The following is a 27,536-nucleotide window of genomic DNA, read 5'->3' as shown; positions in this document are numbered from 1 at the left end:
GTTAGTGCCTTGTGCGTGTAGCCTTGCTGCGCGGGTAGCCTTCCCTGATGGCTAGTATCCGTTGCTGCGGGAACAGGCGGAGTACGTCGACCATTGGGAGGCTTTTCCTGCGGGAACAGCTTGCGTACTGCGCGTAAGGACGTCACGTCTCTGAGCATGGTGGGTCCTGCGGATCCAGTTGGTTTTTGCGCAGACGTCCCTCTTCAAGGTGAGTCTTGCGAGTTTAGTCTTTGCGCAGACGTCCTTCTTGAAAGTGAGTCTTGCGGGTCCAACTGCGCAGACGTCCCTCTTTGAGGTGAGTCTTGCGGGTCCAACTGGGCTCTGCTAGGACCTACCTCTTCAGGAAGATATTGAATCTTTTGCAACGACTTTGGGCAAGAGAATTGGTCATATCTGGTGCCCTACAAATCTTTGGGAACAAGTGAATGAAAGCAACTTTGACAAGACCCATTAACGTAATAGAGATTTATTTTTTAATCAATCATTAACTTTTCATCTCAGAATAATACTAGCTTGGTTTCCATTCTTTAATTAACTATATAATTTACTGCTTTTTTGCCTACTTTTTTTAATCTTATATATGTTCCATGCTAATGGGAGGTTCAAAACTTCAAATGGCAAACGGTAGCTAGCTGGAATTGTAGAAGGTGAATCACAATCGTGTATTACTATTTAGGCGTGCCCCTGAATGTAATAGTTACTAATGCGAATATATATCTATATTATATATAATAGAACACTCATGAGCATAATGGGGAGGTACAACCATCACATCGGGCAATAATCTTGCATTACATACAAATCATCAAAGTAATTTGTTCTTTTTGTTCGACCCCATTATGACATGATCCGAGTTTTTGCCCTTTTCATTTTTGACATAGACGATATATTCAGTCCATCCATGTTATGTTCCACTTATGAGATTTCCTAGATTTGTTGCTCATGCATGTATATGTACATATGTGTATGCAGTATGTGTTTAAATCGAACTGTACACATAATAAAACATGATTATTTGGTTTGAATCAAAGGAGTTAAAAGATAGCTATTTTATTACAAAAAAGATAGTTGTTTCATCAAGGTAAAAGTGGGTAGTCGCATATAATGGTTGCATTATTGTATAAGTGGTTGCTTTATTGTGTTGTAAAAATTGTCGGCCTTTATTGTGTTGTAAGAAATGGATGTGTACGTACCTCATAAACTTTGGATTGTGCAATAACTTTTGACCATTGCATGCAACCATCATAAAAGTGATTTGTGTCCATATTATGCTACTCTCTTCTTAATTCTTTTTGACAATTTGACGTAACAACATATGCAAATAACACATAACAAATGTAAGTTAGAGAAACATAACAAATGAATGAACATAACAAATGTAAGTTAGAGAAAATATATGCATGTAAAGGAATTTAAATGAACTAACATAAACAAAGAAAGTAGAAGTGTTTAGAACCACATGCCAAACACTTCATCAACGTTTTACTCAACATTCGATTCGTTTGCGTGCTTATTAATTGTAGTTGTATTTGAAAAGGTTAAAATCAATGATGCGACACAAATAAAAATATGTGTTTTGAGTTCTGGTTGATCAATTCAACCCTCAATCCGTAACTCGTAAACTTTACCAACCGACACAATTTACATATTTGAAAGCAATACACCAATAATTGTACAATCATCTACCTGTGGAAAGTGAGACCAAAAACTTTATATGATTTCTCTCATCTTAAAATCTCCATTTAACTTTATTTGTTTTAAGATATTAAATGCAAAGTAAGAACAAGTATGTGGCTCCTTAAAACATCAAGTCAGTAGTATAATTATAAATTCCATTAAACATAATTTTTTTTATCAGACATAATATAAAAACTTAAAGCAAGAGATAAAGGTTAATAAATTGACGGTCTACATTTACGGTCTTACTCTAGAACAAATGAAGCATAATAATAAAGATGATGCCTTATTAATAAGAAATGAAACAAATTGTGATTAAATTGTATACATAGATGAATGATGGTGACTAGAACAACAGGATACGAGCATATTAGATTAGGAACACATGTACATGACACGTCCATTAGAAAATGAGTTCGCTCGCGATTTATTGGAAACTAAGTAGGACCTTGGCTTCATTCACATCTATATATAGATCGCAAAGCACAACCTCACATCCCTCCTCGTCCTTGAAAAACTATAAAAGAATAGACAACATTTTTATTAAAAAATAAATTAGTTAAAAGGTCTTAACATTTTAATTTTTAAGGACTAAAACATTAACTTTTCTAATAATTTTGTTAACTAGTCTTGTCAGATAAAATACAAATGCCTGGCAATAGGTTAACTTATAGATGATTTTATTTGTATATTAGAAAAAACTGATGGTGGTATTAAAAATAAAATTTGAGAAATGATAAAGGGAAAAAGGAAAAACTATAAAAAGTAATGAAGCAAAAAAGGAAAACCAAAAAAAAAGTAATGGAGCAGAAAAAGAAAATGAAGCAAAAGTTAGTGATGAAAACTAAGCAAAAAAGTTGGTGCTAAAAGGCAAAAAATGTTAAAAACGATAAATGGCCGATGCAGGTCTCGAACCTGCGCGTTATTAGCACGACGCTCTAACCAACTGAGCTAATAGGCCTTGTTGTTTGTTAATTGATTATTAGATATTATTTCAATATAGTTATCTAATCAGAGGTAGGAACTTCCGATTTGACTCTCTACTGACCATCGATCCAAAACTCACACGAACTGTAATCAATCAGTGTGACTGTGTGTGTGAGAAATGGTGAGGTCGGCAGCGACGAAAGATGACGCACAGGCTCTGTTTCAGTCTCTCCGATCTGCTTATTCGGCTACTCCCACTAATCTCAAGGTTACTTACGTGTCTTTTTATAATAATATCAAACAAATAAATAGACTTACGTTTGATAGATTGATATAATTATAGATCATAGATCTGTACGTGGCGTTTTCTGTATCCACTGCCCTAATTCAGGTATATATTATTATTATTATTCCATTTATAACATCATTCAAGATTTGTTTATTTAGAATTAGAATTAGGTTTGATTCAGTAGTCATTGTGGTTATTTGGATGTTAATGCTTGTTTTGCTGACTGAATTTGCTTTGATATCATCATCATCATCATCGTACTCAGTATATCCCACCAATAGCAAAGCTATGGTAGGGTCTGAGGAGGGTAAGATGTAGACAGCCTTACCTCTACCCCATGGGGATAGAGAGGCTGCTTCCGGTGAGACCCCCGGCTCGATAGTAGTTTTGCATCAAGCCTTGGACATATTACATAAGGCACATAGCACTCAATAATCGGGACGCCGGCTGATTGGTGCATGTACCCTTGTCTTTCGGCTATCAACGCCACCACATGATGCCTGATTAACCTTCCATCACTTTTAACGTTATTTTCACAAAATTAGTAAAATAACGTCAAAATTAGTGCAATTTTACTTTTGCCCACCCGAGGGTTCACACATATATACATTATATGCGTGCACCGCAAGCAGGGCACAATTTGCTTTGATATGGTGAAACTTATTTTAATTCCACGCGTCGAAATCGAAAACGTAAGTAAGTGAATGCAGACTGTTATATGTTTATGGTTTAGCATTCTTCATGGATAATATATCAAACTTTATAGATGGATGGATGGATGTTCTTGCATTTCATCTAAACTTGAAAAATTACTTATTTCCCTAAAATACAAGTTTTTAATGCATAATGTACCATGCTCTTCAAGCATGATTTGGGGAAATATGTAATTTTGCAAATTTAGAGGAGGAAATATATATAGACTTATAGTTGTATATACATGAAGGATCATTAGGAGGTTGTAGTTACCATTGGCGGTTTAATAGATTGATTTGGTTGGAGATTTTCACAACAGTCTATGTGAATTGTGACATAGTTAAATCATTGTCTAAATTAGTTCATAATAGCAACAATAAGTCCTGCTTGAGTTTGTCCATTCTCTTAGCTAATGCTATGAAAGTTTGAAGTAGTTTAAAATTGGCTATTATTTTAAGTAAATGATGGGGACGGATTTCCTCCGTTGAAAATTTCATTCATGTGGTACAAAGATTTAATCTTTCTATATAACGAGAATGGTATATGAATGAAACCAATAATGCATTAATGCTGATATTGGTTTGACATAGAAAGGTATTAATAGTTCACTACAAACTATGTGAAACTTGTTTGCATAAAACTCATAATAACTTGTTTGCTTTCATGAAGTAGAAAAGAACCTAAATAAGCATATTCATCTCTCTTTTATCTCAGTTTCTATTTAAAAATAAATAAATCTGAAACGAAGCTTGTTTGTGTTTTGTCATTTCCAGGTGGTTTACATGGCAATAGTCGGGTCGTTTCCATTCAACTCTTTCCTCTCGGGTGTCCTTTCTTGTGTAGGGACAGCTGTCCTATCTGGTAAGCTTAATCTGTATTCATTCATCATGAATAGATGATCGCTCTCAGTTTTCAGGTCAACATATTGACTTGCCAGCTCATCTTTTTCCGTCATTTTGGTTACAGTTTGTCTTCGTATCCAAGTGAACAAAGAAAACAAGGAATTCAACGTATGTCGGTTGTTTTTGCATAAAAGTTTGGATCAAAATATCTCAAAACATGTAATACTATATATTATTATAAATAACCCTTTTTAATTCTTTATTTACACGCGATGTTAATGTGTTAAATTTTTTGCAGGATTTACCACCAGAGCGTGCTTTTGCAGATTTTGTTCTGTGCAATTTGGTGCTGCATTTGGTGATTATGAATTTCCTTGGATAAGTTATGTGTTTCGACATGTTATATCTTTGAATTTTGATGAGGGGTAAGGATAGGACTCTTGGATATTGATTTGTGATGCTCAGTCTTCGAATTATGTAATGGTAATAGGATAATTACTTTGAACCTTGATATAACTTTGAAATGTCAATGAGTTGGTTGCTTATGTTGCAACGAGGTACACGTTATTGTAGCTCAGTTGAATAAACACTAAAGAGGATCGTTAGAGAAGAATCGTCAGGAACGAGATGACATGCAAGTTCGTTTAGCTAGGCTTGATTTTGGTTTTTAATGGTCCGATCTTGAGTAACTCACTAGTTCTCAGCTCATTTACAGATTTGTCATTTGTGTGATATTGAGAGTTCCTACGACATCAAATCTACTTTTGTCATGCCACGATTATTTTACAAAATTCAAACAATGTTTTCACATACACATAAGTCTTCATACACAAAGGTGAACAAAAAAAAGCCTGGTTGAGAGAATCCAGTTTCGACTTGAACCAAGAGGTTTGATTCTGTGTTAATTGGAAATTCAAACACTTGACTTGAAGCATTGTTTCGTCGTTTGAATCACCGTTTCAAGCTAAGTTTTACATCAATCGACTCATATCCTCCTTCCGATAAAAAACTATAAAACATCGGTTTGGAATTCGGAAAAAACTTAACGCCGTTAAGTTTTTCTTAAAGGACCAATGAGATTAGATTTTTTAAAACTTGGGACCACCAGTCAGTTAGGATTATTATCGACCAATGACTTTTAGTTGGGATTAATAAAATCCAATATGCATATAAAATTAGAAAACATATTTGGATAGGTTGAGAAAGAAATTGGAGAGAAAAGGTTGATATCTTTTCGTGGCACTGGAATATCAGTTGACAGTTGCACCTGATATCAATTTTCAGACAGCCACGGTTTCTTGTCGATCACCCGACGAGGTTGATGCTTACTTAACTTTGCATGTTTTCTATCGACTTGCATGAATGAAATTATTGTTATTGCTTGCAGGCCAAAGCAGTTTATTCACAGGCACTTCATGATTCTGTGTGTGACAATACAACGTTTTACAATCTGCCATAAATGAAGCAAAAGATTTAGAAGCATCAACATCAAGTATCCAACTGTCACAACTTTGAAGTCTCTCTGACTAAATGTTTTTTTGTCTCTACTTGATTTCAGGTATTTTTTGTCCGGATAACCAGTCCAACCAATGAATCAATACATGAAACGGATCGGTTTTCATCATCACTAGGTTTGTAAACAAACCGAGTGAGCATGAACGGAGCATTTTTGTTCATTCATTGAACTTAACCAAAGCAGATTTTCTTGTTCATGTTCGTTCATTAAGAATATAAACATGTTTTTGTGTTAGTTTATGTTCGTTCGTTAACGGTATAAACGAACGGTTCACGAACAGTAAACATCGATGAACGGATATAAATGAGCTAAAGTTAGTTAAAAGTAATGTGAAAAAGCAATGTGTTGGGCCTAAATGGTTATTGAACTAAATTGTAATGGGCCAAAAAGTTTTAAAATGAATATATTATTAACAAGCGCAAAACGAAAGAATATAAACAGATTTAAATAAACGAACATTATTGAACGAACGACATATGTTTGTACGTTTAACTAAATATACAAAATTTTATGTTCAGTTAGTTTGTTTAACTATATTAAAAAAATATTGTTCGTGTTTGTTCCTTTAGTAAATAAACAAACATAAAGGAACTTCCCGCTGGACGGTTCACGAATTGAAGAACTGCTCACAGAACATTAAGTTCTTTATAGGCCTAGTCATCACCCTACTTGAGGTAGTTTATAAGGGAAACGTTGTTTTCTACCATGAGTGAACCGACACACATAAACGTGAGTGGTTTTTGAATGCAGGTGAAGACGATTTTTCTTTCTTCCTTACATGATGTATAGGTAATAGGTGTATAGATAGATACCAGATCATAGATCCACAAGCCAAATGTGAAGTTCAAATGAAGAGAAATGTGTCATATTTACAGGTTTTTTAGTTCATGAATAACATCACATATGTTAACTTCTGTTGTAACTTGTAAGCTGTAGATAAATCTTCAACATTAGACTTTAAAATCACAAAATTCTCCTAAAATGCTTGATGGGTAGTTATGTTTTATGATCAAAATGGGAAGACTAGAAAAGAATGTAGCTTAAGAAAAAGAGTGGGAAGCTCACATAAATATGATCACAGATCCTAATTCATTTTATCTATAGAAAATAATTAACTATTTTAATTATATAATCATATTCAAATTTTTATTTGTTATGATTTTATTTTTTTTAACAGGGATAACCAAGGAGCTAACAATGTCACCTCTTTCTCTTTCAAGTTTTTCAGTATGGTGTTATGTGGTTTGGCTTTGGTACCGAAGAAAAAACTGAGTTTGAAGTTGGTTTGGTTTTGATTTTCGACCAAATAAATTAGTTTTGTTTTTCTAAATATTTGTTCTTATTTTTTATACTAGTGTTTTTTATTGATTTGGGTTGTGCAAAATAAGATTGAGCTTGGCGATTTTAAACAAACATTATTTGATATTGGTTTATTTAATTCGAACCGCATTTAGATTTCTGAAATTGAACAGAAACACAATTCGATTTTGATCAAGTATGCGAGACAGAACATTCCTTATGGCCACGCATCTCTAATGTGGACATAACAAAACGGTATAGGATTTAGCTCAGGTATCACATATACACAGTCAGGACATACCAGTTTTAAATTACTATTCTCTTTAGATTTCTTTTTCATCATAATCGTTACATTGCTATCGTCTCCACTCTTCATTTAAGCAACACAAAGAAAAGAGGCGGTATGAATAAGTAAAATTAACCACCGGCAACTCAAAATATAATGACCAAGAATTTTATTATCTTTTTTTTTTCAAGGTTACTTGGCAAGTTTAACAAAGTGTGTAAATGCCATATGTGAGATGTTTGTTGATGCGATGTTTTATTATAGGGAAAATTCTCAAAATAGTCTAAAATAAGAGAGAGAAGACGAAAATAGTCAAAAAGTTATTTTAATTACCAAATAGTCCAACCAAACTAATCGGGAACGTGAGATTGGGAATCGTGACGTGAGTTTTGTTAACCAGTCACAGATTGACACGTGTAAAGGTACGTGAAAGTTGCTCCCCGAATCTGTCTGCGCCAATAGTTTTCTGGCCAAAATCTTTTTCTCATAAATTCATCTCCTTCGACGCATTTCAGGTGAATTTCATCTCCTACGAGAAATTTCAAAAAAGTTGCAAAAAAAATGATACTTTTCCACTGAATTTAGTCTTGTTAGATGATTTTCAAAAAAGTTAAAAAAAAACGATAGTTTCCAAACGAATTTAATTTTCTCAGATGATTTTTATAAAAGTTTTAAAAATATGGCAAGTGTTAAGAATGTGGTGGGTGGTGGTGGTGGATGATGGCGGTGGGTGGTGGTGGTTGATAATGGCGGTGGGTGGTGGTGGTGGATGATGGCGGTGTGTAGTGGTGGTTGATGATGGCGGTGGGTGGTGGTGGTTGATGATGGTGGTGGTGGATGATGGCGGTGGGTGGTTGTGGTTGATGATGGCGGTGGGTGGTGGTGGTGAATGGTGGTGGTAGGTGGTGGATATGATTTTCAAAAAAGTTTTATAAAGAAATATTCTTTTTATGCAAAAAAAGATGACTTTCATCTAAATATCATCAAATTTAAATAATTTGTAACAAAATCCATCTTTTCTGACAACTCTTCTTTTTATGCAAAAAAAGATGAAATTCACCTGAAATGCGTCGGAGGAGATGAATTTATGAGAAAAAGATTTTGGCCAGAAAACTATCGGCACAAACAGATTTGGGAGCAACTTTCACGTACCTTTACACGTGTCAATCTGTGACTGGTTAACAAAACTCACGTCACGATTCCCAATCTCACGTTCCCGATTAGTTTTGTTGGACTAGATTGGTAATTAAAATCACTTTTTGACTATTTTCGTCTTCTCTCTCCTATTTTCGACTATTTTGGGAATTATCCCTTTATTAAAAGCAATCTCTATATCTATACAGTGACATAAAAGATACAAGTACAGTCATACTACATATCTTAGACCACATGTAGTGGAGCATCATTCTCAACCATGGCGCTCAATAGCGCCGCGAACACCGCCCTGAGACGCTATAGGCGGCCCGCTGTAGTGGTTTTAATCTTTTTAAAGGTTTGTTCCCACAATGTTGAGTTTTAAATTTAAAAAATGATTGTTATCTTAACTAAATCACACACAAATAGGTAAGTGTACCTGTCGTATATGTAGTAAAGCGTAGGTAAGAACCAAGTATCGATCCACGAACACACTTATAGAATTTTACTACTAAATCTTTGTATCAGAAGTAAAGATCATTTTGGTTTTGGTTTTGGTTATAAAGAAACGTAAATTAAAAGACAATATTTTTAAGTTTTTATATTTTTGTAGATATAAAGAAGATCAAAGATAAAAGTTTATCATTTTGGTTAAAACTCATCTTAAATTGGTTTAACAATTAATTAGTAAACATATCATATGATCTTGCTATGGTGATTAAATGTGAGAATAGCATCGTTAGTCGACATGTTATTTCATGATAATTAAAGAATGAGATAACTCTTGACCCCTTTGACTAAAACATCATTTTATGTAAGCAAGTGGTTTTAAATAAAAATAAGTTAACTCACTTTAAAGATGAAACAATCCCTTAAATTACTAAGTGAATTGTCATTTATACTTTACTAAAAATAACCTTTGTATTATATCTAAAATATCAGTTAAAATTAGTTGAGTTGTAAATAATTAGCCTTGAATTACCAAGTATTAACCCACACAACTCTTGAACAATTATATAACTTATGTAATAACCACTAAAGAGTTGCTTAAAATAGGTTATGTTGCACACTCATTTAACGAGTAATTAACCGATCTTAGTGGATGAACACCAACAATCCGTTTTCACAACATTGTTGATAACTCTCGTTATAAATGATCAATCACTATTAATATTTCATTTGATCCATGTCAATATTAAGATTCACGTTTTTTCTCCAACCAAGCCTTTACAAGAATGGCGATTTCTCGGCTTATCATCAAGCTCGGAATCTTGTCGACTCTTTAAAAGATTCTTAAGTTATTCCCCTAACCCTCACAAGAGTGGTAGTTCCCCGGATTATCGTTAAGCTCGGTATTTGGGGGTTGATTTTAAGGATTCTTAATTTATCAACCAAGTCCTCACAAGAATAGCGATTTCTCGACTTATCATTAAGTTCGGGATCTTGGTGTCTATTTTAAGGTTTATCAAGGCTTCGCAATACTAGCAATTTCTCGGCTTATTGTCAAGCTTAACACTTGGGGTATCTTTTAAGAGTATTTTAACATTTCTCATCAAGTGATAATTGCAACATAACCATTAGTTATTGAAGATCAATCACATGTTTTATTATCATTATTAAACTTCGATTAAGATTCATTATAAACCAAGATGATACTATCGAAGTTTAGCCACTAATAAGCCTAATGATAATTATCAAAGTAATAGAAACAAACATGATCAAATTGAACAATCTAACCAATTCGGATGACTAATCTTTGATAATAATGACTTCTCCTAAAAGCTTATAAATCTTCTTAATCTTCAAGGGTTGTTGGACAGTATTGAATGCTTATCCAGTGGGTGTTCAAATCATTTAATGAAGGAGAAGAGCATTCAATTTATAGGCTATCGAGGTCCTCTGGGCACGGCCGTGTCGTCATTTTTTGTCATGCTGCATTAATTGTCCATGTCAGATTGTACAGCTCAAGGTCAACACAGTCGTGCTAAGAAAGTCACGGCCGTGTTGAGTTCCACAACAACCCAAAGTTCTCCAGTTTTGTCTTTTTCTCTTGTACTTGAAGGCATGGCCGTGTCTCGGAAGGCACGACCGTGTTTTGCTTCAGAACTCTATTTTATATTTTCTTCCTTCTTTTGATAACATGGGATGTGCTTTGGTTAACATGGTCATGTCTTAATTTCCTGATCTTTGTCTTTAGTTTGTATGCTCTAGGCATGACCATGTCTTGATTCACCACTGGGGTGTTGAGTTGGTTTCATCGTTTATCTCCGTTTTTCTTCCTATTTCAGCTTGTTTTATTTCTTGGGACTATATTTACCTATAGATAGAAATTAAAACATTAGTGGTTATTTATTCTAATATAGTTGCTGAAATTACGCTTATTTGGAGATATTTTAGTGCTGAAAAGATGTATAATTTCTTATACATCAATTACTATAGGGAGGGTCAATACTGATCCTGATTTTTTTAAAAACTTGGTAACAGTACCGGTACCAAAAATGCTCGGTTTGGAAAGGTATGGTTCCTTTTCAATATAGATAAGGTAAGCAAAAATTCGGTAAATCCAGTACCGATCCCAAATTTTTCGATCTCTATTTTCTCAAAAACTTATCACCAATACAACAGTACCGGTACCCGGTACCATTTGCTCATTCCTGGATCACTATCCCTTTCACTTTCAATATGTAAATTTGATATATGTCATCATATTTCCGCATGTTACGAAAATGGTCCCGATTTTAAAATCCGTTTTAGGCATTCAAAATAGTTAACTCAGCCCTATTTTCTTATCATACAAATGTATTTTTAAAAGGTAAGGAGAATAGTAACAAAATATTTTAAAACTTATCCCAACACACATTCAACCCCTACAAAATCATGTCAGCTGGAAAAAGCCCGGGCTCAATTACGGAACGTAGAAATAGAAGCAGATGAGTCTCGTGTGAATGGATACTTTAAAATAGAGTGAAAAAAATTGAATTTGATGGATTCAACTTATAAGACTTTGGAACAACTAGAAAATTACAAAAATGAAACTATCAGTTTTGAACAACAAAAGGCCAGTAATCAAGTCTGACAACGGGTTTTCCAACAAGCCTTACATGGAGCTCTAGGAACTCTGAATAGTTGTTTAAACAAAGGGTTACATTTACGTACTATCAGTGTCAATATTAGCATATTGGCGGTGATGAAACAAATAACGGATTAGTCCTTCATCTTTAGTTTAGGCATTATTTTTGATTTTTTTTATTGATTGTTTTTTTCAAAAAAGAATTAAGAAATACTCATGGTAACCATTCAATCCGATGAAATTATTAATGTTATCTGTGAACGTATTGAGCAATATAATAAAGAAGTAAATATTGTCAATGTCGATACCGTACTTCAAGTAGGTGATGGTATTGCTTGTATTCATGGTCTTGATGAAGTAATGGCGGGTGAATTAGTAGAATTTCAAGAAGGTACAATAGGTATTGCTTTTAATTTGGAACCAACTAATGTTGGTGTTGTTTTAATGGGTGATGGTTTGCTGATACAAAAATGGAGTTCTATAAAAGCAACAAGAATTATTGCTCAGCTACCGGTGAGTGAAGCCTACATGGGTCGTGTTATCAATGCCCTGGCTAAACCTATTGATGGTAGAGGTGAAATTTCGTCTTCTGAATATATGTTAATTTAATCACCCGCTTCGGGGATTATTTCTCGACTTTCTGTATATGAGCATATTCAAACAGGGCTTATTTCTATTGCTTCAATGATGGTCAGCGAGAATTACTTATTGGGGATAAACAAACCGGTAAAACAACGGTAGCAACAAATACAATTCTAAATCAACAAGGCCAAAATGTAATATGCGTTTATGTAGCTATTGTTCATAAAAGCATCTTCTGTGGCTCAGGTAGTTACTACTTTCCAGAAAAGGGGCGCGATGGGTTATACTATTGTGGTAGCCGAAATGACGAATTCCCCTGCTACATTATGATACCTAGCTCCTTATACAAGAGCAGCTCTTGCTAAATATTTTATGTATTGTGAACAACTCACTTTAGTCATTTATGATGCTCTCTCTAACCAAGCGCAAGCTTATCGTCAAATGTCTCTTCTATTACGAAGACCACATGGGCGCAAGGCTTATCCAGGGGATGTTTTATATTTACATTCACGTCTTTTGGAACGAGCTGCTAAATTAAGTTCTCTTTTAGGTGAAGGAAGTATGACCTCTTTTACCAATAGTTAAAGTCCAATCAAGAGATGTTTCGTCTTATATTTCTACTAATGTCATTTCGATTACGAATGACAAATATTCTTATTTGCCGACCTATTAAATGTTGGAATCCGACCCGCTATTAATGTGGGTATCTATGTTTCTAGAGTGGCGTCTACAACTTAAATTAAAGCAAGTAGCCAGTAATTTAAAACTAGAGCTGGCACAATTCAAAGAATTAAAAGCTTTTGCATAATTTGCTTCTAATCTCGATAAAGCTGCTCATAATCAATTGGCAAGAGGTCATTAAACAATCTCAATCCTCCCCTCTGGCGGTAGAAGAACATATACTTACTATTATACTGGAACAAACGGTATCTCGATTCATTAGAAATTGGATAGGTAAGGAAATTTCTGATTGAGTTGCGTACTTACTTAAAAACCAATAGACCACAGTTTCAAGAAATAATATCTTGTACCAAGACATTTATCGAGGAAGAGGAAGCCATTTTGAAAGAAGCTATTCATGAACAGAGGGAACATTTTGTACTTCAGGAACAAGCAACCTAAACAAATTGATCAACCCTCTCAACCATTGTTTCAATAAAATAAAAAGGGTACCCAAACGTTTCGGATTCAAATCATGCAAAATTGATTTTTTATCTTGAAATCTTAAAAAAGATTTGGAAAAAAGTTGCGTCCAATATGATTTGAACCTATACTAAAGGTTTAGAAGACTTATGTCGTATCCATTAGACAATGGACGCTTTCACTATTATATTTGGGTATTTTTCTGATCTTTTAATCATTTATTTGAAAAATATAAGAAGATAGAGTAAGAATATAATAGGATTTTTGTAAGAAAGTTTTTTGAATTGTATATTTAATCATGAATGACGTATTAGTTAGAGTTAGATTATTTAAGATAAATGTAGTAAGATAATAGACTAAATATAAAAAGAGATAGAGCGGGTAGAGAGAATCGAACCTGCATCGTTAGCTTGGAAGGTTATGGGTTATAGTCGACGTTGATTCATCATTTTGAATGTCTCTAATTCAAAACAAAACATGAAACTTTGGTTTCATTCGACTCCTTTATGGAAAATGGATAAATTGCTAGATTTAAAATGTGAACCAACTTACAAAAAATGATATCCATCTTACAAAAATAGGATACCATGACATCTATGTCAGCTTTTTTTTTATTACATTCAAATCAAAATGACTCGCTTTCTAGATGATCCCTCTAGAAGAAGACGATTCTAACAACCTTTCTAGTTTGTTCTCTATTTCTATTTGAGAAGGTCCTAAGGAAAAGGGTTTTCTTTCCACCAAGCTAAAAAAAGATGTCGGTGTCTCTAGTAAACTAAAGAAATTTAATAGCTATTTTGCTTCAATTTATTCGCTACAAATCAAAACAAAAACTGAAGTTATGATTAGAAATTAAAAATCTACTTGCCTATCTTCATTCATGGATTCTTTATTCATACTCATTCAATTGGACAAATTGATCCAATTTTATCATGTTGTTTCACAATTTCATAATCCAAGTTTTCAGTTTTTAATTGACCTTGGATAAAAATCCCAAAAATTTATGTTTTCGTTGAATGTTTCGTTGAAAAGTAAAGGATTTAATCCTTTTAAAAGAAATAAATTTGTTTATCGGAATATGAGCCAAACAGAAAGACCCCTAAACTATTATGGGGGTTAATAGAACGAATCACACTTTTACCACTAAACTATACCCTCTACTAGGGGTGAGCAAATTAACCACCATAACGGTTGACCGAACCATAACCACAATAACCAAACCGATTTTAACCGATAACCGACATATCCAGTGGGTCGGTTTAATGAGTTTTCGAAAACCGCCAAATTTGGGTCGGTTTTGGTTAAAGATCATTTCAAACCTGCCGTAACCGAATCGCCCCATTTATACGACTGTTAATCGGGAAACAAGGATTTAGAAATTGGAATTAGTGAAAGTGGGATTAACTCTTTAGTTATATAAATCTTAACCTATATTTTATATCTATTGTCGTTCAAAAAATAAACTAAAATAAAATAGCTAACTTTGTACCTTTTAGGCCAATAATAATAACAATATTGGTTGTCAGTGTTTACAGAATTAATTCCAAATCTTCGTTTCATATTTCCGTTCGAAGTACCTTTAAGTTTTTCAATATATCAATTAAATATATATATATTCCATAATTGAAGTTAAAAAAAAGACATATTCTAATTCCCAATTCAGTTCAACGATTATTCAGTTGTCACAATCATACGCTCTAGGCTACCTTTTCACAATAGGCAACCCATTTAGTTGAACGAAACAGTTGAAGACGGTATGTTCACTTGATATCACTGTTGTTCATCGTTCTTTTGTTCTTGTTCATTATGGATTATATATTTTATTTGATTGTGTATTTTTTTTAAATATTTGATACCAATTTTAGGTCTAATTATATTTTTCTCGGTCACGGTTAACCGACCCATAACCAACACGCAACAACTATCAAAACCGGTAAACCAAAACCGCCATAACAGATCGGTTATGGTTATTACTTTCTATTAACCGACATATCGGTTATGGTTATGGTTTGGCCAAAAACCACGCAAAACCGACCCATGCACACCCCTACCCTCTACAATGCAATTATTATATATAAATGGACATTTTGTCGAGACACTTTTGTATATGTGTAACTGGGCTTCTTATATAAAGAAAATATATTTTACTTGCATAGTATAAACCCGCTAAGGAATTTAATAAACCAAGCCCTTTTTTAACTCAGTGATAGAATAATCCCATGGTAACACGTAAGCCTTTGGTTCAAACCCGACAAAGGGCTTTGTTTTTGTTTTTTTAGTCATAGTATTCATATGAAGAATAGCGATATTCTTAATATGAATAAAAAAGTAACGAACTTTATAATGTATAATAATATCATCTAATGAGTTATAGTATATTAGTTATCACGAATCATCATAAGTCATTTGTTTAATCACCAAATATTCCTATTTTCAATTAGGCCAATGAAATACGTCGTAAAGATTAGAAAACAATAAAGGAAAAAATAAGTGGACCTGACCCATTGAATTATGACATATCCATTGTTATGATATTCAAATTCAATAAAGATGAAATTGGAACAAGTTAGACCCCCAGTTTTTTCTTTTCAACTATTTGGACTCCTCTAGAATTTGTCGATATTTCCAATTCAATCGTCTTGATCTATAGAATTAAATTGTCATTTCGTTTCTTCACAGAGAACCATTTCTTCTAGGTCACGATAAGAAAAATTTCACCATCTTTCTTTGATTACAGGATCGAGATTCATTTATATCTATATAATATTTTTATTTAGATTTATAGCTATCAGATCGCGGCTTGTTGTACCAAAAATTTCCATGTCGTTGCATCCAAATATTTTTTTCAATCATATGAAGATATGAAGAATAGATGCGGGATATTTACTCTTGTTTCCAATTTCCTATTATTGTTATTGTGTTGAGTATTAAAGTGAAGTTAAAAAATGAAAATTATCTCTTTTGTAACAAAGAAATAGAAAAGGCAAAGTTAATTTAGTATCCATAAAAATTAGAAATTATAATAGAAAGAAAGTTCTTTTTCTTAATCTCATTAATAAGATCTAAGAATTCATTTAGTTTATGGAATAAGACGGGGGGCAGATATGAGGATCAACGGGTAGTGCGCAAAGGGATTGTTTTTCCTTGGACAGTTCTTTTAAAAAAACAAATATATCTGATTCATGAGTCATAATTCATGATTTAGATACTTAACAATAAGAAGGAATAATAAATTGAATTTATTGGATGGTCGATTTATAGGCAAATAGAGAATGTTAAATCATGATTGTTCCACATGACTCGATTTCATTGATTCTTTTCTCTTTTTTTTTTCTCAAATCTAGAGAAGTTGTGAAAAATAGATTGTATTAGCTTAATCTTTTTATCTTCTTTTTTTCTTTTCACCATTGCATATAAAATTTGCAATGATCATAAAGACCAAGTCATAAAGCACTCTTTTACTCCTTTCTTCAAAGATATCTATGAATATTGAGTAGCCTTTAATGATGTAGGTTGAAATTAGACTATCTTCGTATTTTTACGAGGATTAACAACGCTACAAAATATTTACTCATATAATTATCAAATTGTGATAAGTCTGGCTTTTATACGCATATTTCTTATACATAGATTATGTTCGTATTAATAGGAAAAAAAAATACATAAAAGAGGAAACTCAATTGATGGTGAGCTCCTTGATTGGGCTTTTAAGTTGTGTGACTTAACGTCTGTCTAATGGTTTAAACTTTAAACAAGTCCTTAATTTAAAATGATATTTTTGGGGAGGGTATATTAATAATTGCTCTTTTAACGTGGCACAAAAATGAAAGGATTTCCTGGTCCATTGCGGAGTTATGTTAATGGGTCATTTTTGTACTTTGTACTAAATTCAGGCATCCACATGGATCCCAAAAAAATCAATACAATTACAATGAAATCATATCAAGTTGCTATCTGATATTGATATGTTGTTGTCATTGTTGATATACATCAAGGGTTGATGCTGCCTGTCGTTAAGGATTATTAATGATGTAGGAATCGATAGATTTTTTTTTATAGTACATTAGGAACTTTCCTCGTTTAATGATATTACCAACGACGAGTTAATCTTTATTTTTTCTTCGTTTTTAGGTCTTATCCATACGAAAGAAAGGAAAGCAAAAAAAGATAAAATAAATAGGAGCTTGAATTATTATTACTACTATTACTATTATTGTTAATTTTCTCGTTTTTCAGCCACTATATTTTTAACGGTTTAGAACTACCTCCAATACTTGAGTTAGTTTTCCTAAAATGGAATGTCAACCGTTCATTATGATTTTGACGCTTCAGACTTAAGACCTGACTAAATCAAAAGAACCACCAATAAGGACCGAAGGAGGATGTCTTAAGAACACTTTCTTGAGTTAGATTTTTGACCAATGTCATAAGACCATGTGTAGTCATAACTCTCCACATCCAGACATTATGCGTCACGTGGCGCCCAGTCAGAGTTATGGTTTTTTACAAAAACAGGCTGTAGTCATAACTCTCCACCCCCAGGCATTATGCACCACGTGGCGCCCAGTCACTTTTACACTTTTTTTTTTCATTTTTAATAAGAATAATCAAATAACAATAATATTTTATTAAATAAATATTACATGAAAATAAAAAAAAACTATTCGTCATTGTTGTCATCGTCGTCCTCTTCGCCCTCGTCGTCGTCGTCGTCTTCATCGTCGTTTTCATCGTCTTCACCATCGTCGTCGTTGTCTTCATCATCGTCTTCATTGTTGCCCTCGTTTTGATCATCGTTTTCACCAGGCAGAGGCCGATACATCCAAAGATGTTGGACCAAATCCTCCTTTAGTGCGTTATGTATCTCTCTTGACCGCACGGAATCCGAGTTTTCCAGTCGTTGCTCCATACTTGCCGGAGTCCGTGGTGGATCCGGGTCCGGTATGAAAGTTGGACATATTGCTCTTCCCTCGTCCTCGATGATCATGTTGTGCATTATGATACACGCATACATAGCACATCTCATTCTTTCTAAAGACCACAGACGACAAGGATTTTTAACATAATGCCATCGTTGTTGAAGAACACCAAAACACCTCTCGATATCCTTTCTCGCAGACTCTTGCACTTTCTTAAAATACTGTCTTTTTTCATCCATCGGGTCTCTGAATGTTTTAACGATTATCGTGAACTCTGGATATATTCCATCACCCAGATAGTATCCATGATGGTAGAAGTTATCGTTAGCCCAAAACGAAGCGAAAGGAACGGTCCCAGATATGTAACTCTCAATCACAGGAGACTGCTCTAAGACGGTTATGTCATTGTTGGAACCGGGAACACCAAAGAATGCCAACCAAATCCAAAGGTCATATGAAGCGATCGCTTGAAGGCTGACCGTTGGTCCCTTTTGGTCACCTCGTGTGAATTGACCTCGCCATGCAGTTTGACAATTAGCCCATTCCCAATGCATGCAATCTACACTCCCTATCATGTCAGGGAAACCATGCACCCTTGTATGTGCCTCGTAAAGACGTTGTAGATCGTTAAAGTTAGGCTCTCTCAGATAATGTGGTCCATATAGTTTCAATATTCCTATATTTTACAAAACTTTTATAAAATAAATGATCACAGTAAACAAGTGATAAACTATTTTAGAAAAAACAAAACGTACAGTAACAAAAATACTCCAAGGTGTCCCGAGTTGTTTTTTCGGCCATCTTTAGATACTCGTCGTTGATGTCGGTCATGTTTCCGTGGGCGAGCACGCGTACGGCTGACGTAACCTTCTGAATAGCCGTGAATCCTAGCGTCCCTCGAGCGTCAGGCTTTTGCTGAAAGTAATCAAAGTCACGCTCCAAATCATTGGTGATGCCCATAAATAAATTTTTAGACATCCGAAAACGACGCCTAAAGGTCTTTGGGTTCTTGTATCTCGGCGAGTCGCAGAAGTAATCCGTCATCAACCGGTTGTTGGCTTCGGTACGATCTCGTTCGATATATGCTCTTTTTGAAACGGGGGGTGGTGGAGAGCTAAACGCACTCGTAACGGAACTCATATACTTTGTCGCGAGCATAATCGCACTCGTAACCGCCTGTCCTCCTCCACGTCCTCGGCTTGTTGGTCGGGCCCGAAAAACTGTTTATATATAGATGGAGGATCCATATATAGTGAATTTTGTGTAAGGAATTATAGAGTTGAAAGAGAATTTTTATAAATTTGATGTGTTTTGATTGGGGATGAAATGGTTTAATATATAGGAAATAATTTTTTATTTTTTTTTATTCTCCAACGGTAACAATGCAACGGTCATGTCCTTGAATTTCGTATCATTCTTAGCGTTTTAGATAAAATGTAGATAAAAAAAATACGAAACACAGGGGGGAGGGGGCGGTGTACCCCCCGCGTTATCCTCCAAAATGCAGGTGGCAACGTTGCCACTACGAACGGTCTAAGTACATTTTATTTACACTTCATTAAGGATGTCTTAAAAATATTTATAATAAAAGTTAGGAGGGAAATTTAAATTCCACATGGCCCACTAGTAGTCCCTACCAAAGTACCAATGGATCACCAACATATTTTAAGAACTAGATTTCACATAAAATTCGTACAAATTGGTGACGGGCGATCCATACGTAGTATAGGTCCGTGATCAATCAATGAAGTCTTTACCTACGCCTAGCTCCCCAATTATAATTTACTGATTGATTACCAACGGGTTCCACTTTCACTGACTGAGTCGTCTGACGATGGAAGTCTTTTAATTTTTCGTGTGATTACTTTGTTTATTATTCTAAAAGACTGGACTTTTAATTTATTTGTATATATACCTTTTATTAAATTAAACAACAAATGCAAAATAACATTCTCTAACAAGTAACAAAGATGCACCATTTTAACCTCTACCAAAAGTTTGACATAGTTGTCTCAGAAAAATAATATTGGAACTTTGACTCTTATGTTACTGTCATAAGAACAAGTTATAATGTAGCATCACAAGACTTATACTCTTGAAAACATTATAAAAAGGGGGTACATCCTGATTTCAAAATATAACTAACTTCCTAACAGTCTACACCATATCTTCTTATTCACTTAAAAATTATGTGGAGACTAAAAGTAGCAGAAGCGAGTCAAGCAGGTCCGAACCCGTACCTTTTTAGCACAAACAACTTTGTAGGGAGGCAAATATGGGAGTTTGACCCGAATTATGGAACTTTAGAAGAACATGCTGAGGTAGAACAAGCTCGAGCCGATTTCTGGAACCGCAGACATGAGGTTAAGACGAGCAGTGATGTTCTTTGGCGGATGCAGGTCTTGTTTTCTGTTATTTAATATTTTTAAGAAAGAGTATTGTTTATTTGGTTATGAATGTAACGGTACGTTGTATGAATGTGGATATGCAGTTTTTAAGAGAGAATGAATTTAAACAAACGATACCGCAAGTGAAAATCGAGGATGGTGAAGAAATAACGTATGAAAAGGCTACAATCACATTACGGAGATCAGTTAATTTGTTTGCAGCTTTGCAGGCTGATGATGGCCACTGGCCAGCTGAGAATGCGGGCCCGTTGTATTTCATGCAGCCATTGGTAAGCTTTTTATGTTTTGTTTATGGAAAAGTAGACAGGTTGGGTTGGTTGGGTAAAAGGTCAACTGGGTCAGGGTCAAAAGTAATTTTTTTTTTTGGTCGACTTGAATGGGCCGGGCCAAAACACAATTTGCACAGCTTTTGTGCTATATACGATCATAGGTGGGTTGGGTAGAGATGCACAAAGCCACAAACTGGGTCTTTTGCCCAACCGGTTCGGTTGGAAATGGTTCCGGTTTGGATCAACAAAAGTGAAAGTTGGTTTTGGTTAGAAACTGATTGAAGAAAGTCAAAATATCAAGTTTGACTGGTTTGAAACCGGGTTTGTTGTTTAAGCTGGGTTTGACAGGTTAAATTTCAACTCCAGTTTCAATAATGGTACCAGTTCCCAAACCCTTTTTTTTCACCTCTAAGGGGACAACAACTGGGTGTGGATCAAGACGAGTAAATTTTTTAATATTAAATTTTAAAAAATGCATATTCACAGGTGATGTGCTTGTATGTTACCGGGCACCTTAACACTGTCTTCCCAGCAGAATACCGAAAAGAAATCCTGCGGTACTTATATTGTCACCAGGTAGTTACTATTGCAACTGAACTATAACTTCTTAACTGAAATATTTAAAAAAAAACATTAACAAACATTACTTGAAACTCGACAAAACGAAGACGGCGGGTGGGGATTTCACATAGAGGGTCACAGCACAATGTTCTGCACCACCCTCAGTTACATTTGCATGCGCCTTTTAGGAGAGGGACCAGATGGCGGTCTGAACGGTGCGTGCACCAAAGCCCGTAAATGGATTCTTGATCATGGCTCGGTTACAACCATTCCATCATGGGGCAAAACATGGCTTTCTGTAAGATTTTATTTTTAAGACTAATCAATATAATATTACTAAACAGATAACAGTAAAAATGTTTTGACTCATTATGGTTATATTTTTAGATACTTGGTGTATGTGAGTGGGCTGGAACCAACCCGATGCCCCCCGAGTTTTGGATTCTTCCTTCTTTCTTACCTATGTATCCAGGTTAGTGTTCTAGTACCAATTGCATTAAAGATAACATGTTTATAAAATTAACATATTATGATAATGTAGTATGGAACACGGTCGCATGACCACCATCTTTGTTGCTGCTACGATTTTGATACTTTTTATTTTCTAAATAACTCTTTTCAACTTGCATCCGTTTTGACCTGAACTTGTTTTTTGACTTGACTCAGTTTGACCTGGACCCATTAACCCAAGCTCATTTTGACCCAAACCCATTAACCTATTTTTACTTGAACCCGTGGACCTGACCCAGTTTGATCTGAACTCGTTACAATGAGATCATCCCTTTCATTCTAGAGTGACTCGGCCCAGTTTGACCTGAACCCCTTAACCTGATTTGACCTGAACCCGTTTTGACCCAAACCTAGTTTGACCTGAACCCGTTGACCATACCCAACCCACTTGGCTCAGAACACCAAAATGCTCTTACCAGTGATTATAATGTACTATTTTCTACTTAAAATATTAATCTAAATGCAGCAAAAATGTGGTGCTACTGTCGGTTGGTATACATGCCAATGTCATACCTGTACGGAAAAAGATTTGTGGGTCCCATTACTCCATTGATTCTGCAACTTAGAGATGAACTTTATGCACAGCCCTATGATGAGATCAAATGGAAGAGCATAAGACACTTGTGTGCAAAGGTGAAACTTTAAATATTCGTAACATATGACTTGAATAATATTCATCTTTCTTGCTAATTATTTAACTTCCAACTTACAATTTCAGGAAGATTTATATTATCCTCATCCTTTACTACAAGATTTGATGTGGGACAGTCTCTGTGTTTGCACTGAGCCTTTATTGAATCGCTGGCCATTTAATAAACTGCGAGAGAAAGCACTTCAAACAACGATGAAGCATATACATTATGAAGATGAGAACAGTCGATATATCACCATTGGTTCAGTAGAAAAGGTAAGTTGATAAATGGTTTAATTAACATATAATTAAAATATGTAAAAGTTGGTATAAAGATTTAAGTTTTGTTGTTCAGGCACTGTGTATGCTTGCATGCTGGGTTGAGGATCCAAATGGTGTTTGTTTCAAAAAGCACCTTGCTCGAATCCCGGATTATCTCTGGGTTGCTGAAGATGGAATGAAAATGCAGGTCATATGAAAAACCTCTAAAACACATGATATATGTTTGTGTGTGTGTGTGTCCAAAACATGTATATTAACTGTAGATTGCAAAACAGAGTTTTGGCAGTCAAGAGTGGGATGCTGGTTTCGCCATTCAAGCACTATTAGCTACTGATCTTACCGAGGAAATTGGCTCAACTTTGATGAAAGGCCATGTATTTATCAAAGCTTCACAGGTAGCCAAAACCCTGATGCATTATATGATTTACTAGTTAAAACCAAAATTTTTGTACCTTTTACTAAACCAATCCTGATTATTATTAAATAATAAATACTCTTGTGCAGGTGAAAGACAATCCTTCTGGTGACTTTAAGAGCATGCACATGCACCGCCATATCTCTAAAGGGTCATGGACCTTTTCAGATCAAGATCACGGGTGGCAAGTTTCAGACTGTACTGCTGAAGGTTTGAAGGTATGTATACAATTTTTATAAAATTGTATAATCATATTAATATTAATATTATTAGAAAAGCCTCTCTATATGATCTAATTACTGTCTACCTAATACCTAAAATCTATCCTAGTGTTGCCTCCTATTTTCAACAATGCCACCTGAAATCGTTGGCGAGAAAATGCAACCCGAGCAACTATATGATGCTGTCAACATAATACTTTCCTTACAGGTTAATAATAACTTAATTTTTAATCCCAAAACATTCTAAATTATTAACTATGGTGTTAATGAGTTATAACTGATTGTGATGATAATATAGAGCAAAAACGGTGGATTAGCGCATGGGAACCAGCAGGATCATCAGAGTGGCTGGAGGTGCATATCTAAGTCATGAAAAAAATATTGTTTATTTTGATATTATATTCCAACTATTCTTTTTCCATTTTAGATTCTCAATCCTACTGAGTTCTTTTGCTGACATCGTCATTGAGCACGAGTAAGGGATTCAATATAGTTTACCATTTTTAATACAGCATATGTTATACAGGCTTAAATTTAATTTTAAAGATACTTATAAAATTTGTTGACCAGGTATGTTGAGTGCACATCATCAGCAATGCAGGCCCTTGTTTTGTTTAAGAAGTTATATCCCGGGCACAGAAGAAAAGAAATAGAAATTTTCCTTACGGGTGCAAGTGGATACCTAGAGAAAATACAGATGCAAGATGGTTCATGGTTTGTTTCTGTTTTTTTTTAATTAAAATGGATAACTGAAACAGGTGGTACAAGTCTACAAGATGTGGCAAAATGGATAGGCGGGTCGGGTTCAACTCCAAATATTTTTTGTCTTGAATTTTTACATTTTTCTTAACAAGATGCTGTCAAATGTCAAACAAGATACAAAAAAATTTTGAATAAAATAATTTAGGAGGTTTCATGCCTTAAAAATCACACTTCGGGCAAATTTTGACCCGTTTGGCCCATTCCCTTCAAGTTATTTTCTATACTGGATGCGAATGTAGGAGTGAGCACGAAACTGAAATTACTGAGCTATAACCAAACCAAAATAACCGAACTCAAATATAAAACCAACGGTTTGGTTTTATGTTTTTTAAAGAACTGATTTGTTGGTTTGGTTACAGTTTTACTTAAACCAAAAACCAAACCGAAAAAACCACTTTTAAGTAATTTATAAGAAATTAATAAATAATGTAGCGCAAAAATTTTAGGTACAGATGTGTAATTAACGATTAATTAACAAAAAAAAAATGTAGGCCCAGATTCATTATTTTGGGCCATTTTATTAGGCCAAATTCATTATTTTGGGCTATTTTATTTGGCCCAAATTTTCAAGCCTAAATGGTAAGACAGAAAAACCGAAACCAAACCGAACCCGTTGTAATAACCGAATGGTATTCAAAAACCTAAAAACCGAATTTTCAGTTTTCGGTTCGATTTGAGCCCAAAACTGACCCAAACCGACCCATTCATGAGTTAGTGGGTCAAAATTGCCACATCTAGTTGGGAGCAGTTTCATTGTTGCATTGTTAACCCAATAAGCTGTGGTAAATTGGTAATCAGGTATGGAAACTGGGGCGTGTGCTTTACATATGGTACCTGGTTTGCTCTCGGAGGACTTGCAGCTGTCGGAAGAACATATGAAAACTGTCGGGCAATTCGTAAAGGTGTCGAATTTCTACTGGAAACACAGCTGGCTGATGGTGGTTGGGGAGAAAGCTACAAATCCTGCCCAGAAAAGGTAACACCATAACATAACAATTGTTTTAAAAATATGAAAAATAAACTAATAATCTAATGCTCAAAAAACAGAAATATATACCCTTGGAAGACGGCCTGTCCAATCTGGTACACACAGCATGGGCAATGATGGGACTGATTCATTCTCGACAGGTCAGCTTATTATACAAAAATCAAAATTATTAGTTTTTTATTAATTTGTTGAAATGTACAGATGGAGAGAGATGCAACACCTTTGCATAAAGCAGCCAAGTTGTTGATCAACTCCCAGTTGGAAAATGGTGATTTTCCACAACAGGTATGTTTAACTAAAGCATAATCAAATGAAATATAAAGCATGTACTAGTAAGTTATATGATGAAAACATACCTAATGCAGGAAATTGCTGGAGTATTTATGAAGAACTGCATGCTGCACTATGCATTGTACAGGAATATATACCCGATGTGGGCACTAGCTGATTACCACAAGCATGTGTTGCCCCTGATCAAAACTCAAAAGCATCTAATATAACCATCCAATTCAATTATTTCAATGAATTAAAGAACTATTAATATAAAGTAAACAATTCAATACTCTCCATAATCGGTAAGCAAATACAAGGTGGTCAAGAATGAAATGTAAAAAGCCCATTTTTTATTATTCTGTATTTATTATATCTTGTGCATGTAAGTCCTCAAACTTTATTCAAATTATAGGAGTTACTTCAAATAAAAAGGTGTTGTTGTGTGATGTGTTCTTTGTGAATAGATGTTTGCAAAGATCAAACATTAATTAATGAAAATAATCAATAATTAACATGACGTGTAAACCTTAAAGAACGAAGGTTGTTATAGACAGAAACTTCTGAATAAAAAACAAGTATGACCGAATCAAATAGAAACAAAGAAAATGTAAATCAAGCAGAAAATAATTTAATATTCATGATTCACATACTGCATAATGTGCATGTAAAGGAAGCTTAATGTTGAACTCCCAACTATTTTCAGACAACATATCAGGGCTCAAATTTGAGTGAACCTCAATAACCAGTCGATTTGCCCGCACAGTAGGCAACTCTAAATCTGTGTCCCCAAACACAGAAGCATCAGCAAACACTGCAAGAGTCAATGAGAACAAACTTACTCATTTATCTTCAAGTAATGATGCTAACAAAATGTTTCAAGGGTATAACTGTAATTTACCACCACGTTGTGTTAAATGTTCGAGCTCAAACGGATCAGAAAATACTCCAGGCGGTAGTCTTTCAATAACTATGGCCTCACATGATGGGAACCTAGATAAAACTTTTCGTTGGATTTCAATTTTAAAGGATGAAGTTAAATGTCGGTGAGAACCAACCTTCAGCGGTTAACTGTTGATGCATAACCAACAGTTTTACCATGAAATTCTGTTTTTCACAGAACTCATTAGGATCTTTCTTACTGAAGGTCTGTCTTTGCATAACACATAGACGCGCTATTGTTATCGAAACCTAACTAATTCAGTATCATTTCCAACCCGAAAACGACACTTTCGATCATAGTTTTGATTAAACATTTTGTCAACCTCAATTTCCTATTTAAAACAATCATGTGATTCACTGTCACCTAATGAGACTACACATTTATATCAATGTTAAAAAGTTTCCTGACTATTGAAAGTTAAGTTTGCAAGTTCAATAGCTAATGGCGAAAACACCGAAAAGGCATTTTATCGAACACCATTGATTTATGCCATTGTTCTTCAAACCTGAAACAATGAGCTGTCTTTTGTTCAATTTCTATAAAAAGCGGCAAATAGACGCAATAAAGAAGTCAATAACGAAAGGCATACGATCTTCATACACCACCTTGAATATTCACACACCACTTTTCACCTATAGACCTAATGTTTGTTTATTTGTTCATTTATTTTAAAACCATCCTTCCGTGTTTGTCAAGATTTCGGATGTCTCAAACAAGTATAGTAAAATAGGCCTGTTGTCAAAACAAAAAGGTCAATTTTGGGGCCCTTATTTATTTTGTTATCAGCTTGTATTCATTAGATTGTCATTTGGATAACTGAACTATCATTGTTATTGAACCTGTGTATGTTATCATTTTTTGTTTATATATATTAAAAAAAGTAACATTTCAGGTTTCTG

General features: G+C 34.5%; 1 protein-coding gene and 1 pseudogene across 2 annotated transcripts; both read left to right on the top strand.

The window, feature by feature from the left end:
• The first annotated feature begins 2,720 nt into the window (after positions 1–2,720).
• Positions 2,721–5,000, top strand: LOC143621365 (dolichyl-diphosphooligosaccharide--protein glycosyltransferase subunit DAD1-like). The gene is made up of 5 exons (XM_077092807.1): positions 2,721–2,872; positions 2,948–2,995; positions 4,360–4,447; positions 4,553–4,596; positions 4,727–5,000. Exons 1-5 carry the CDS (start codon positions 2,783–2,785, stop codon positions 4,808–4,810), a joined length of 354 nt encoding a protein of 117 aa, XP_076948922.1. The 5' UTR covers positions 2,721–2,782; the 3' UTR covers positions 4,811–5,000.
• Positions 5,001–20,391: 15,391 nt separating this feature from the next.
• Positions 20,392–26,081, top strand: LOC143621400 (beta-amyrin synthase 2-like; annotated as a pseudogene). The gene is made up of 18 exons (XR_013151511.1): positions 20,392–20,776; positions 20,869–21,054; positions 21,541–21,627; positions 21,713–21,913; positions 22,003–22,087; positions 22,592–22,758; positions 22,844–23,032; positions 23,112–23,225; positions 23,314–23,433; positions 23,543–23,671; positions 23,784–23,894; positions 23,984–24,028; positions 24,102–24,149; positions 24,245–24,388; positions 25,235–25,412; positions 25,484–25,564; positions 25,626–25,709; positions 25,790–26,081. The product of XR_013151511.1 is annotated as a beta-amyrin synthase 2-like (transcript).
• Positions 26,082–27,536: the final 1,455 nt, after the last annotated feature.

The sequence above is a fragment of the Bidens hawaiensis genome, unplaced genomic scaffold (genome assembly GCF_021521415.1).
Source record: "Bidens hawaiensis isolate Kalapana, Puna unplaced genomic scaffold, B.hawaiensis_p1.1 tig00002839_1, whole genome shotgun sequence".
In the NCBI taxonomy this organism is placed as follows: Eukaryota; Viridiplantae; Streptophyta; class Magnoliopsida; order Asterales; family Asteraceae; genus Bidens; species Bidens hawaiensis.
Note: the sequence above shows the minus strand (reverse complement) of the source record. Positions and strands in the feature narration are given on the sequence as shown.

Bases quoted from the DNA above. Each gene is read 5' to 3' on its own strand.
- LOC143621365 (XM_077092807.1), top strand. From the start codon at position 2,783: ATGGTGAGGTCGGCAGCGACGAAAGATGACGCACAGGCTCTGTTTCAG. The intron at 2,873-2,947 runs GTTACTTACGTG...ATATAATTATAG, and splicing joins CTACTCCCACTAATCTCAAG to ATCATAGATCTGTACGTGGC. The intron at 2,996-4,359 runs GTATATATTATT...TGTCATTTCCAG, and splicing joins TATCCACTGCCCTAATTCAG to GTGGTTTACATGGCAATAGT.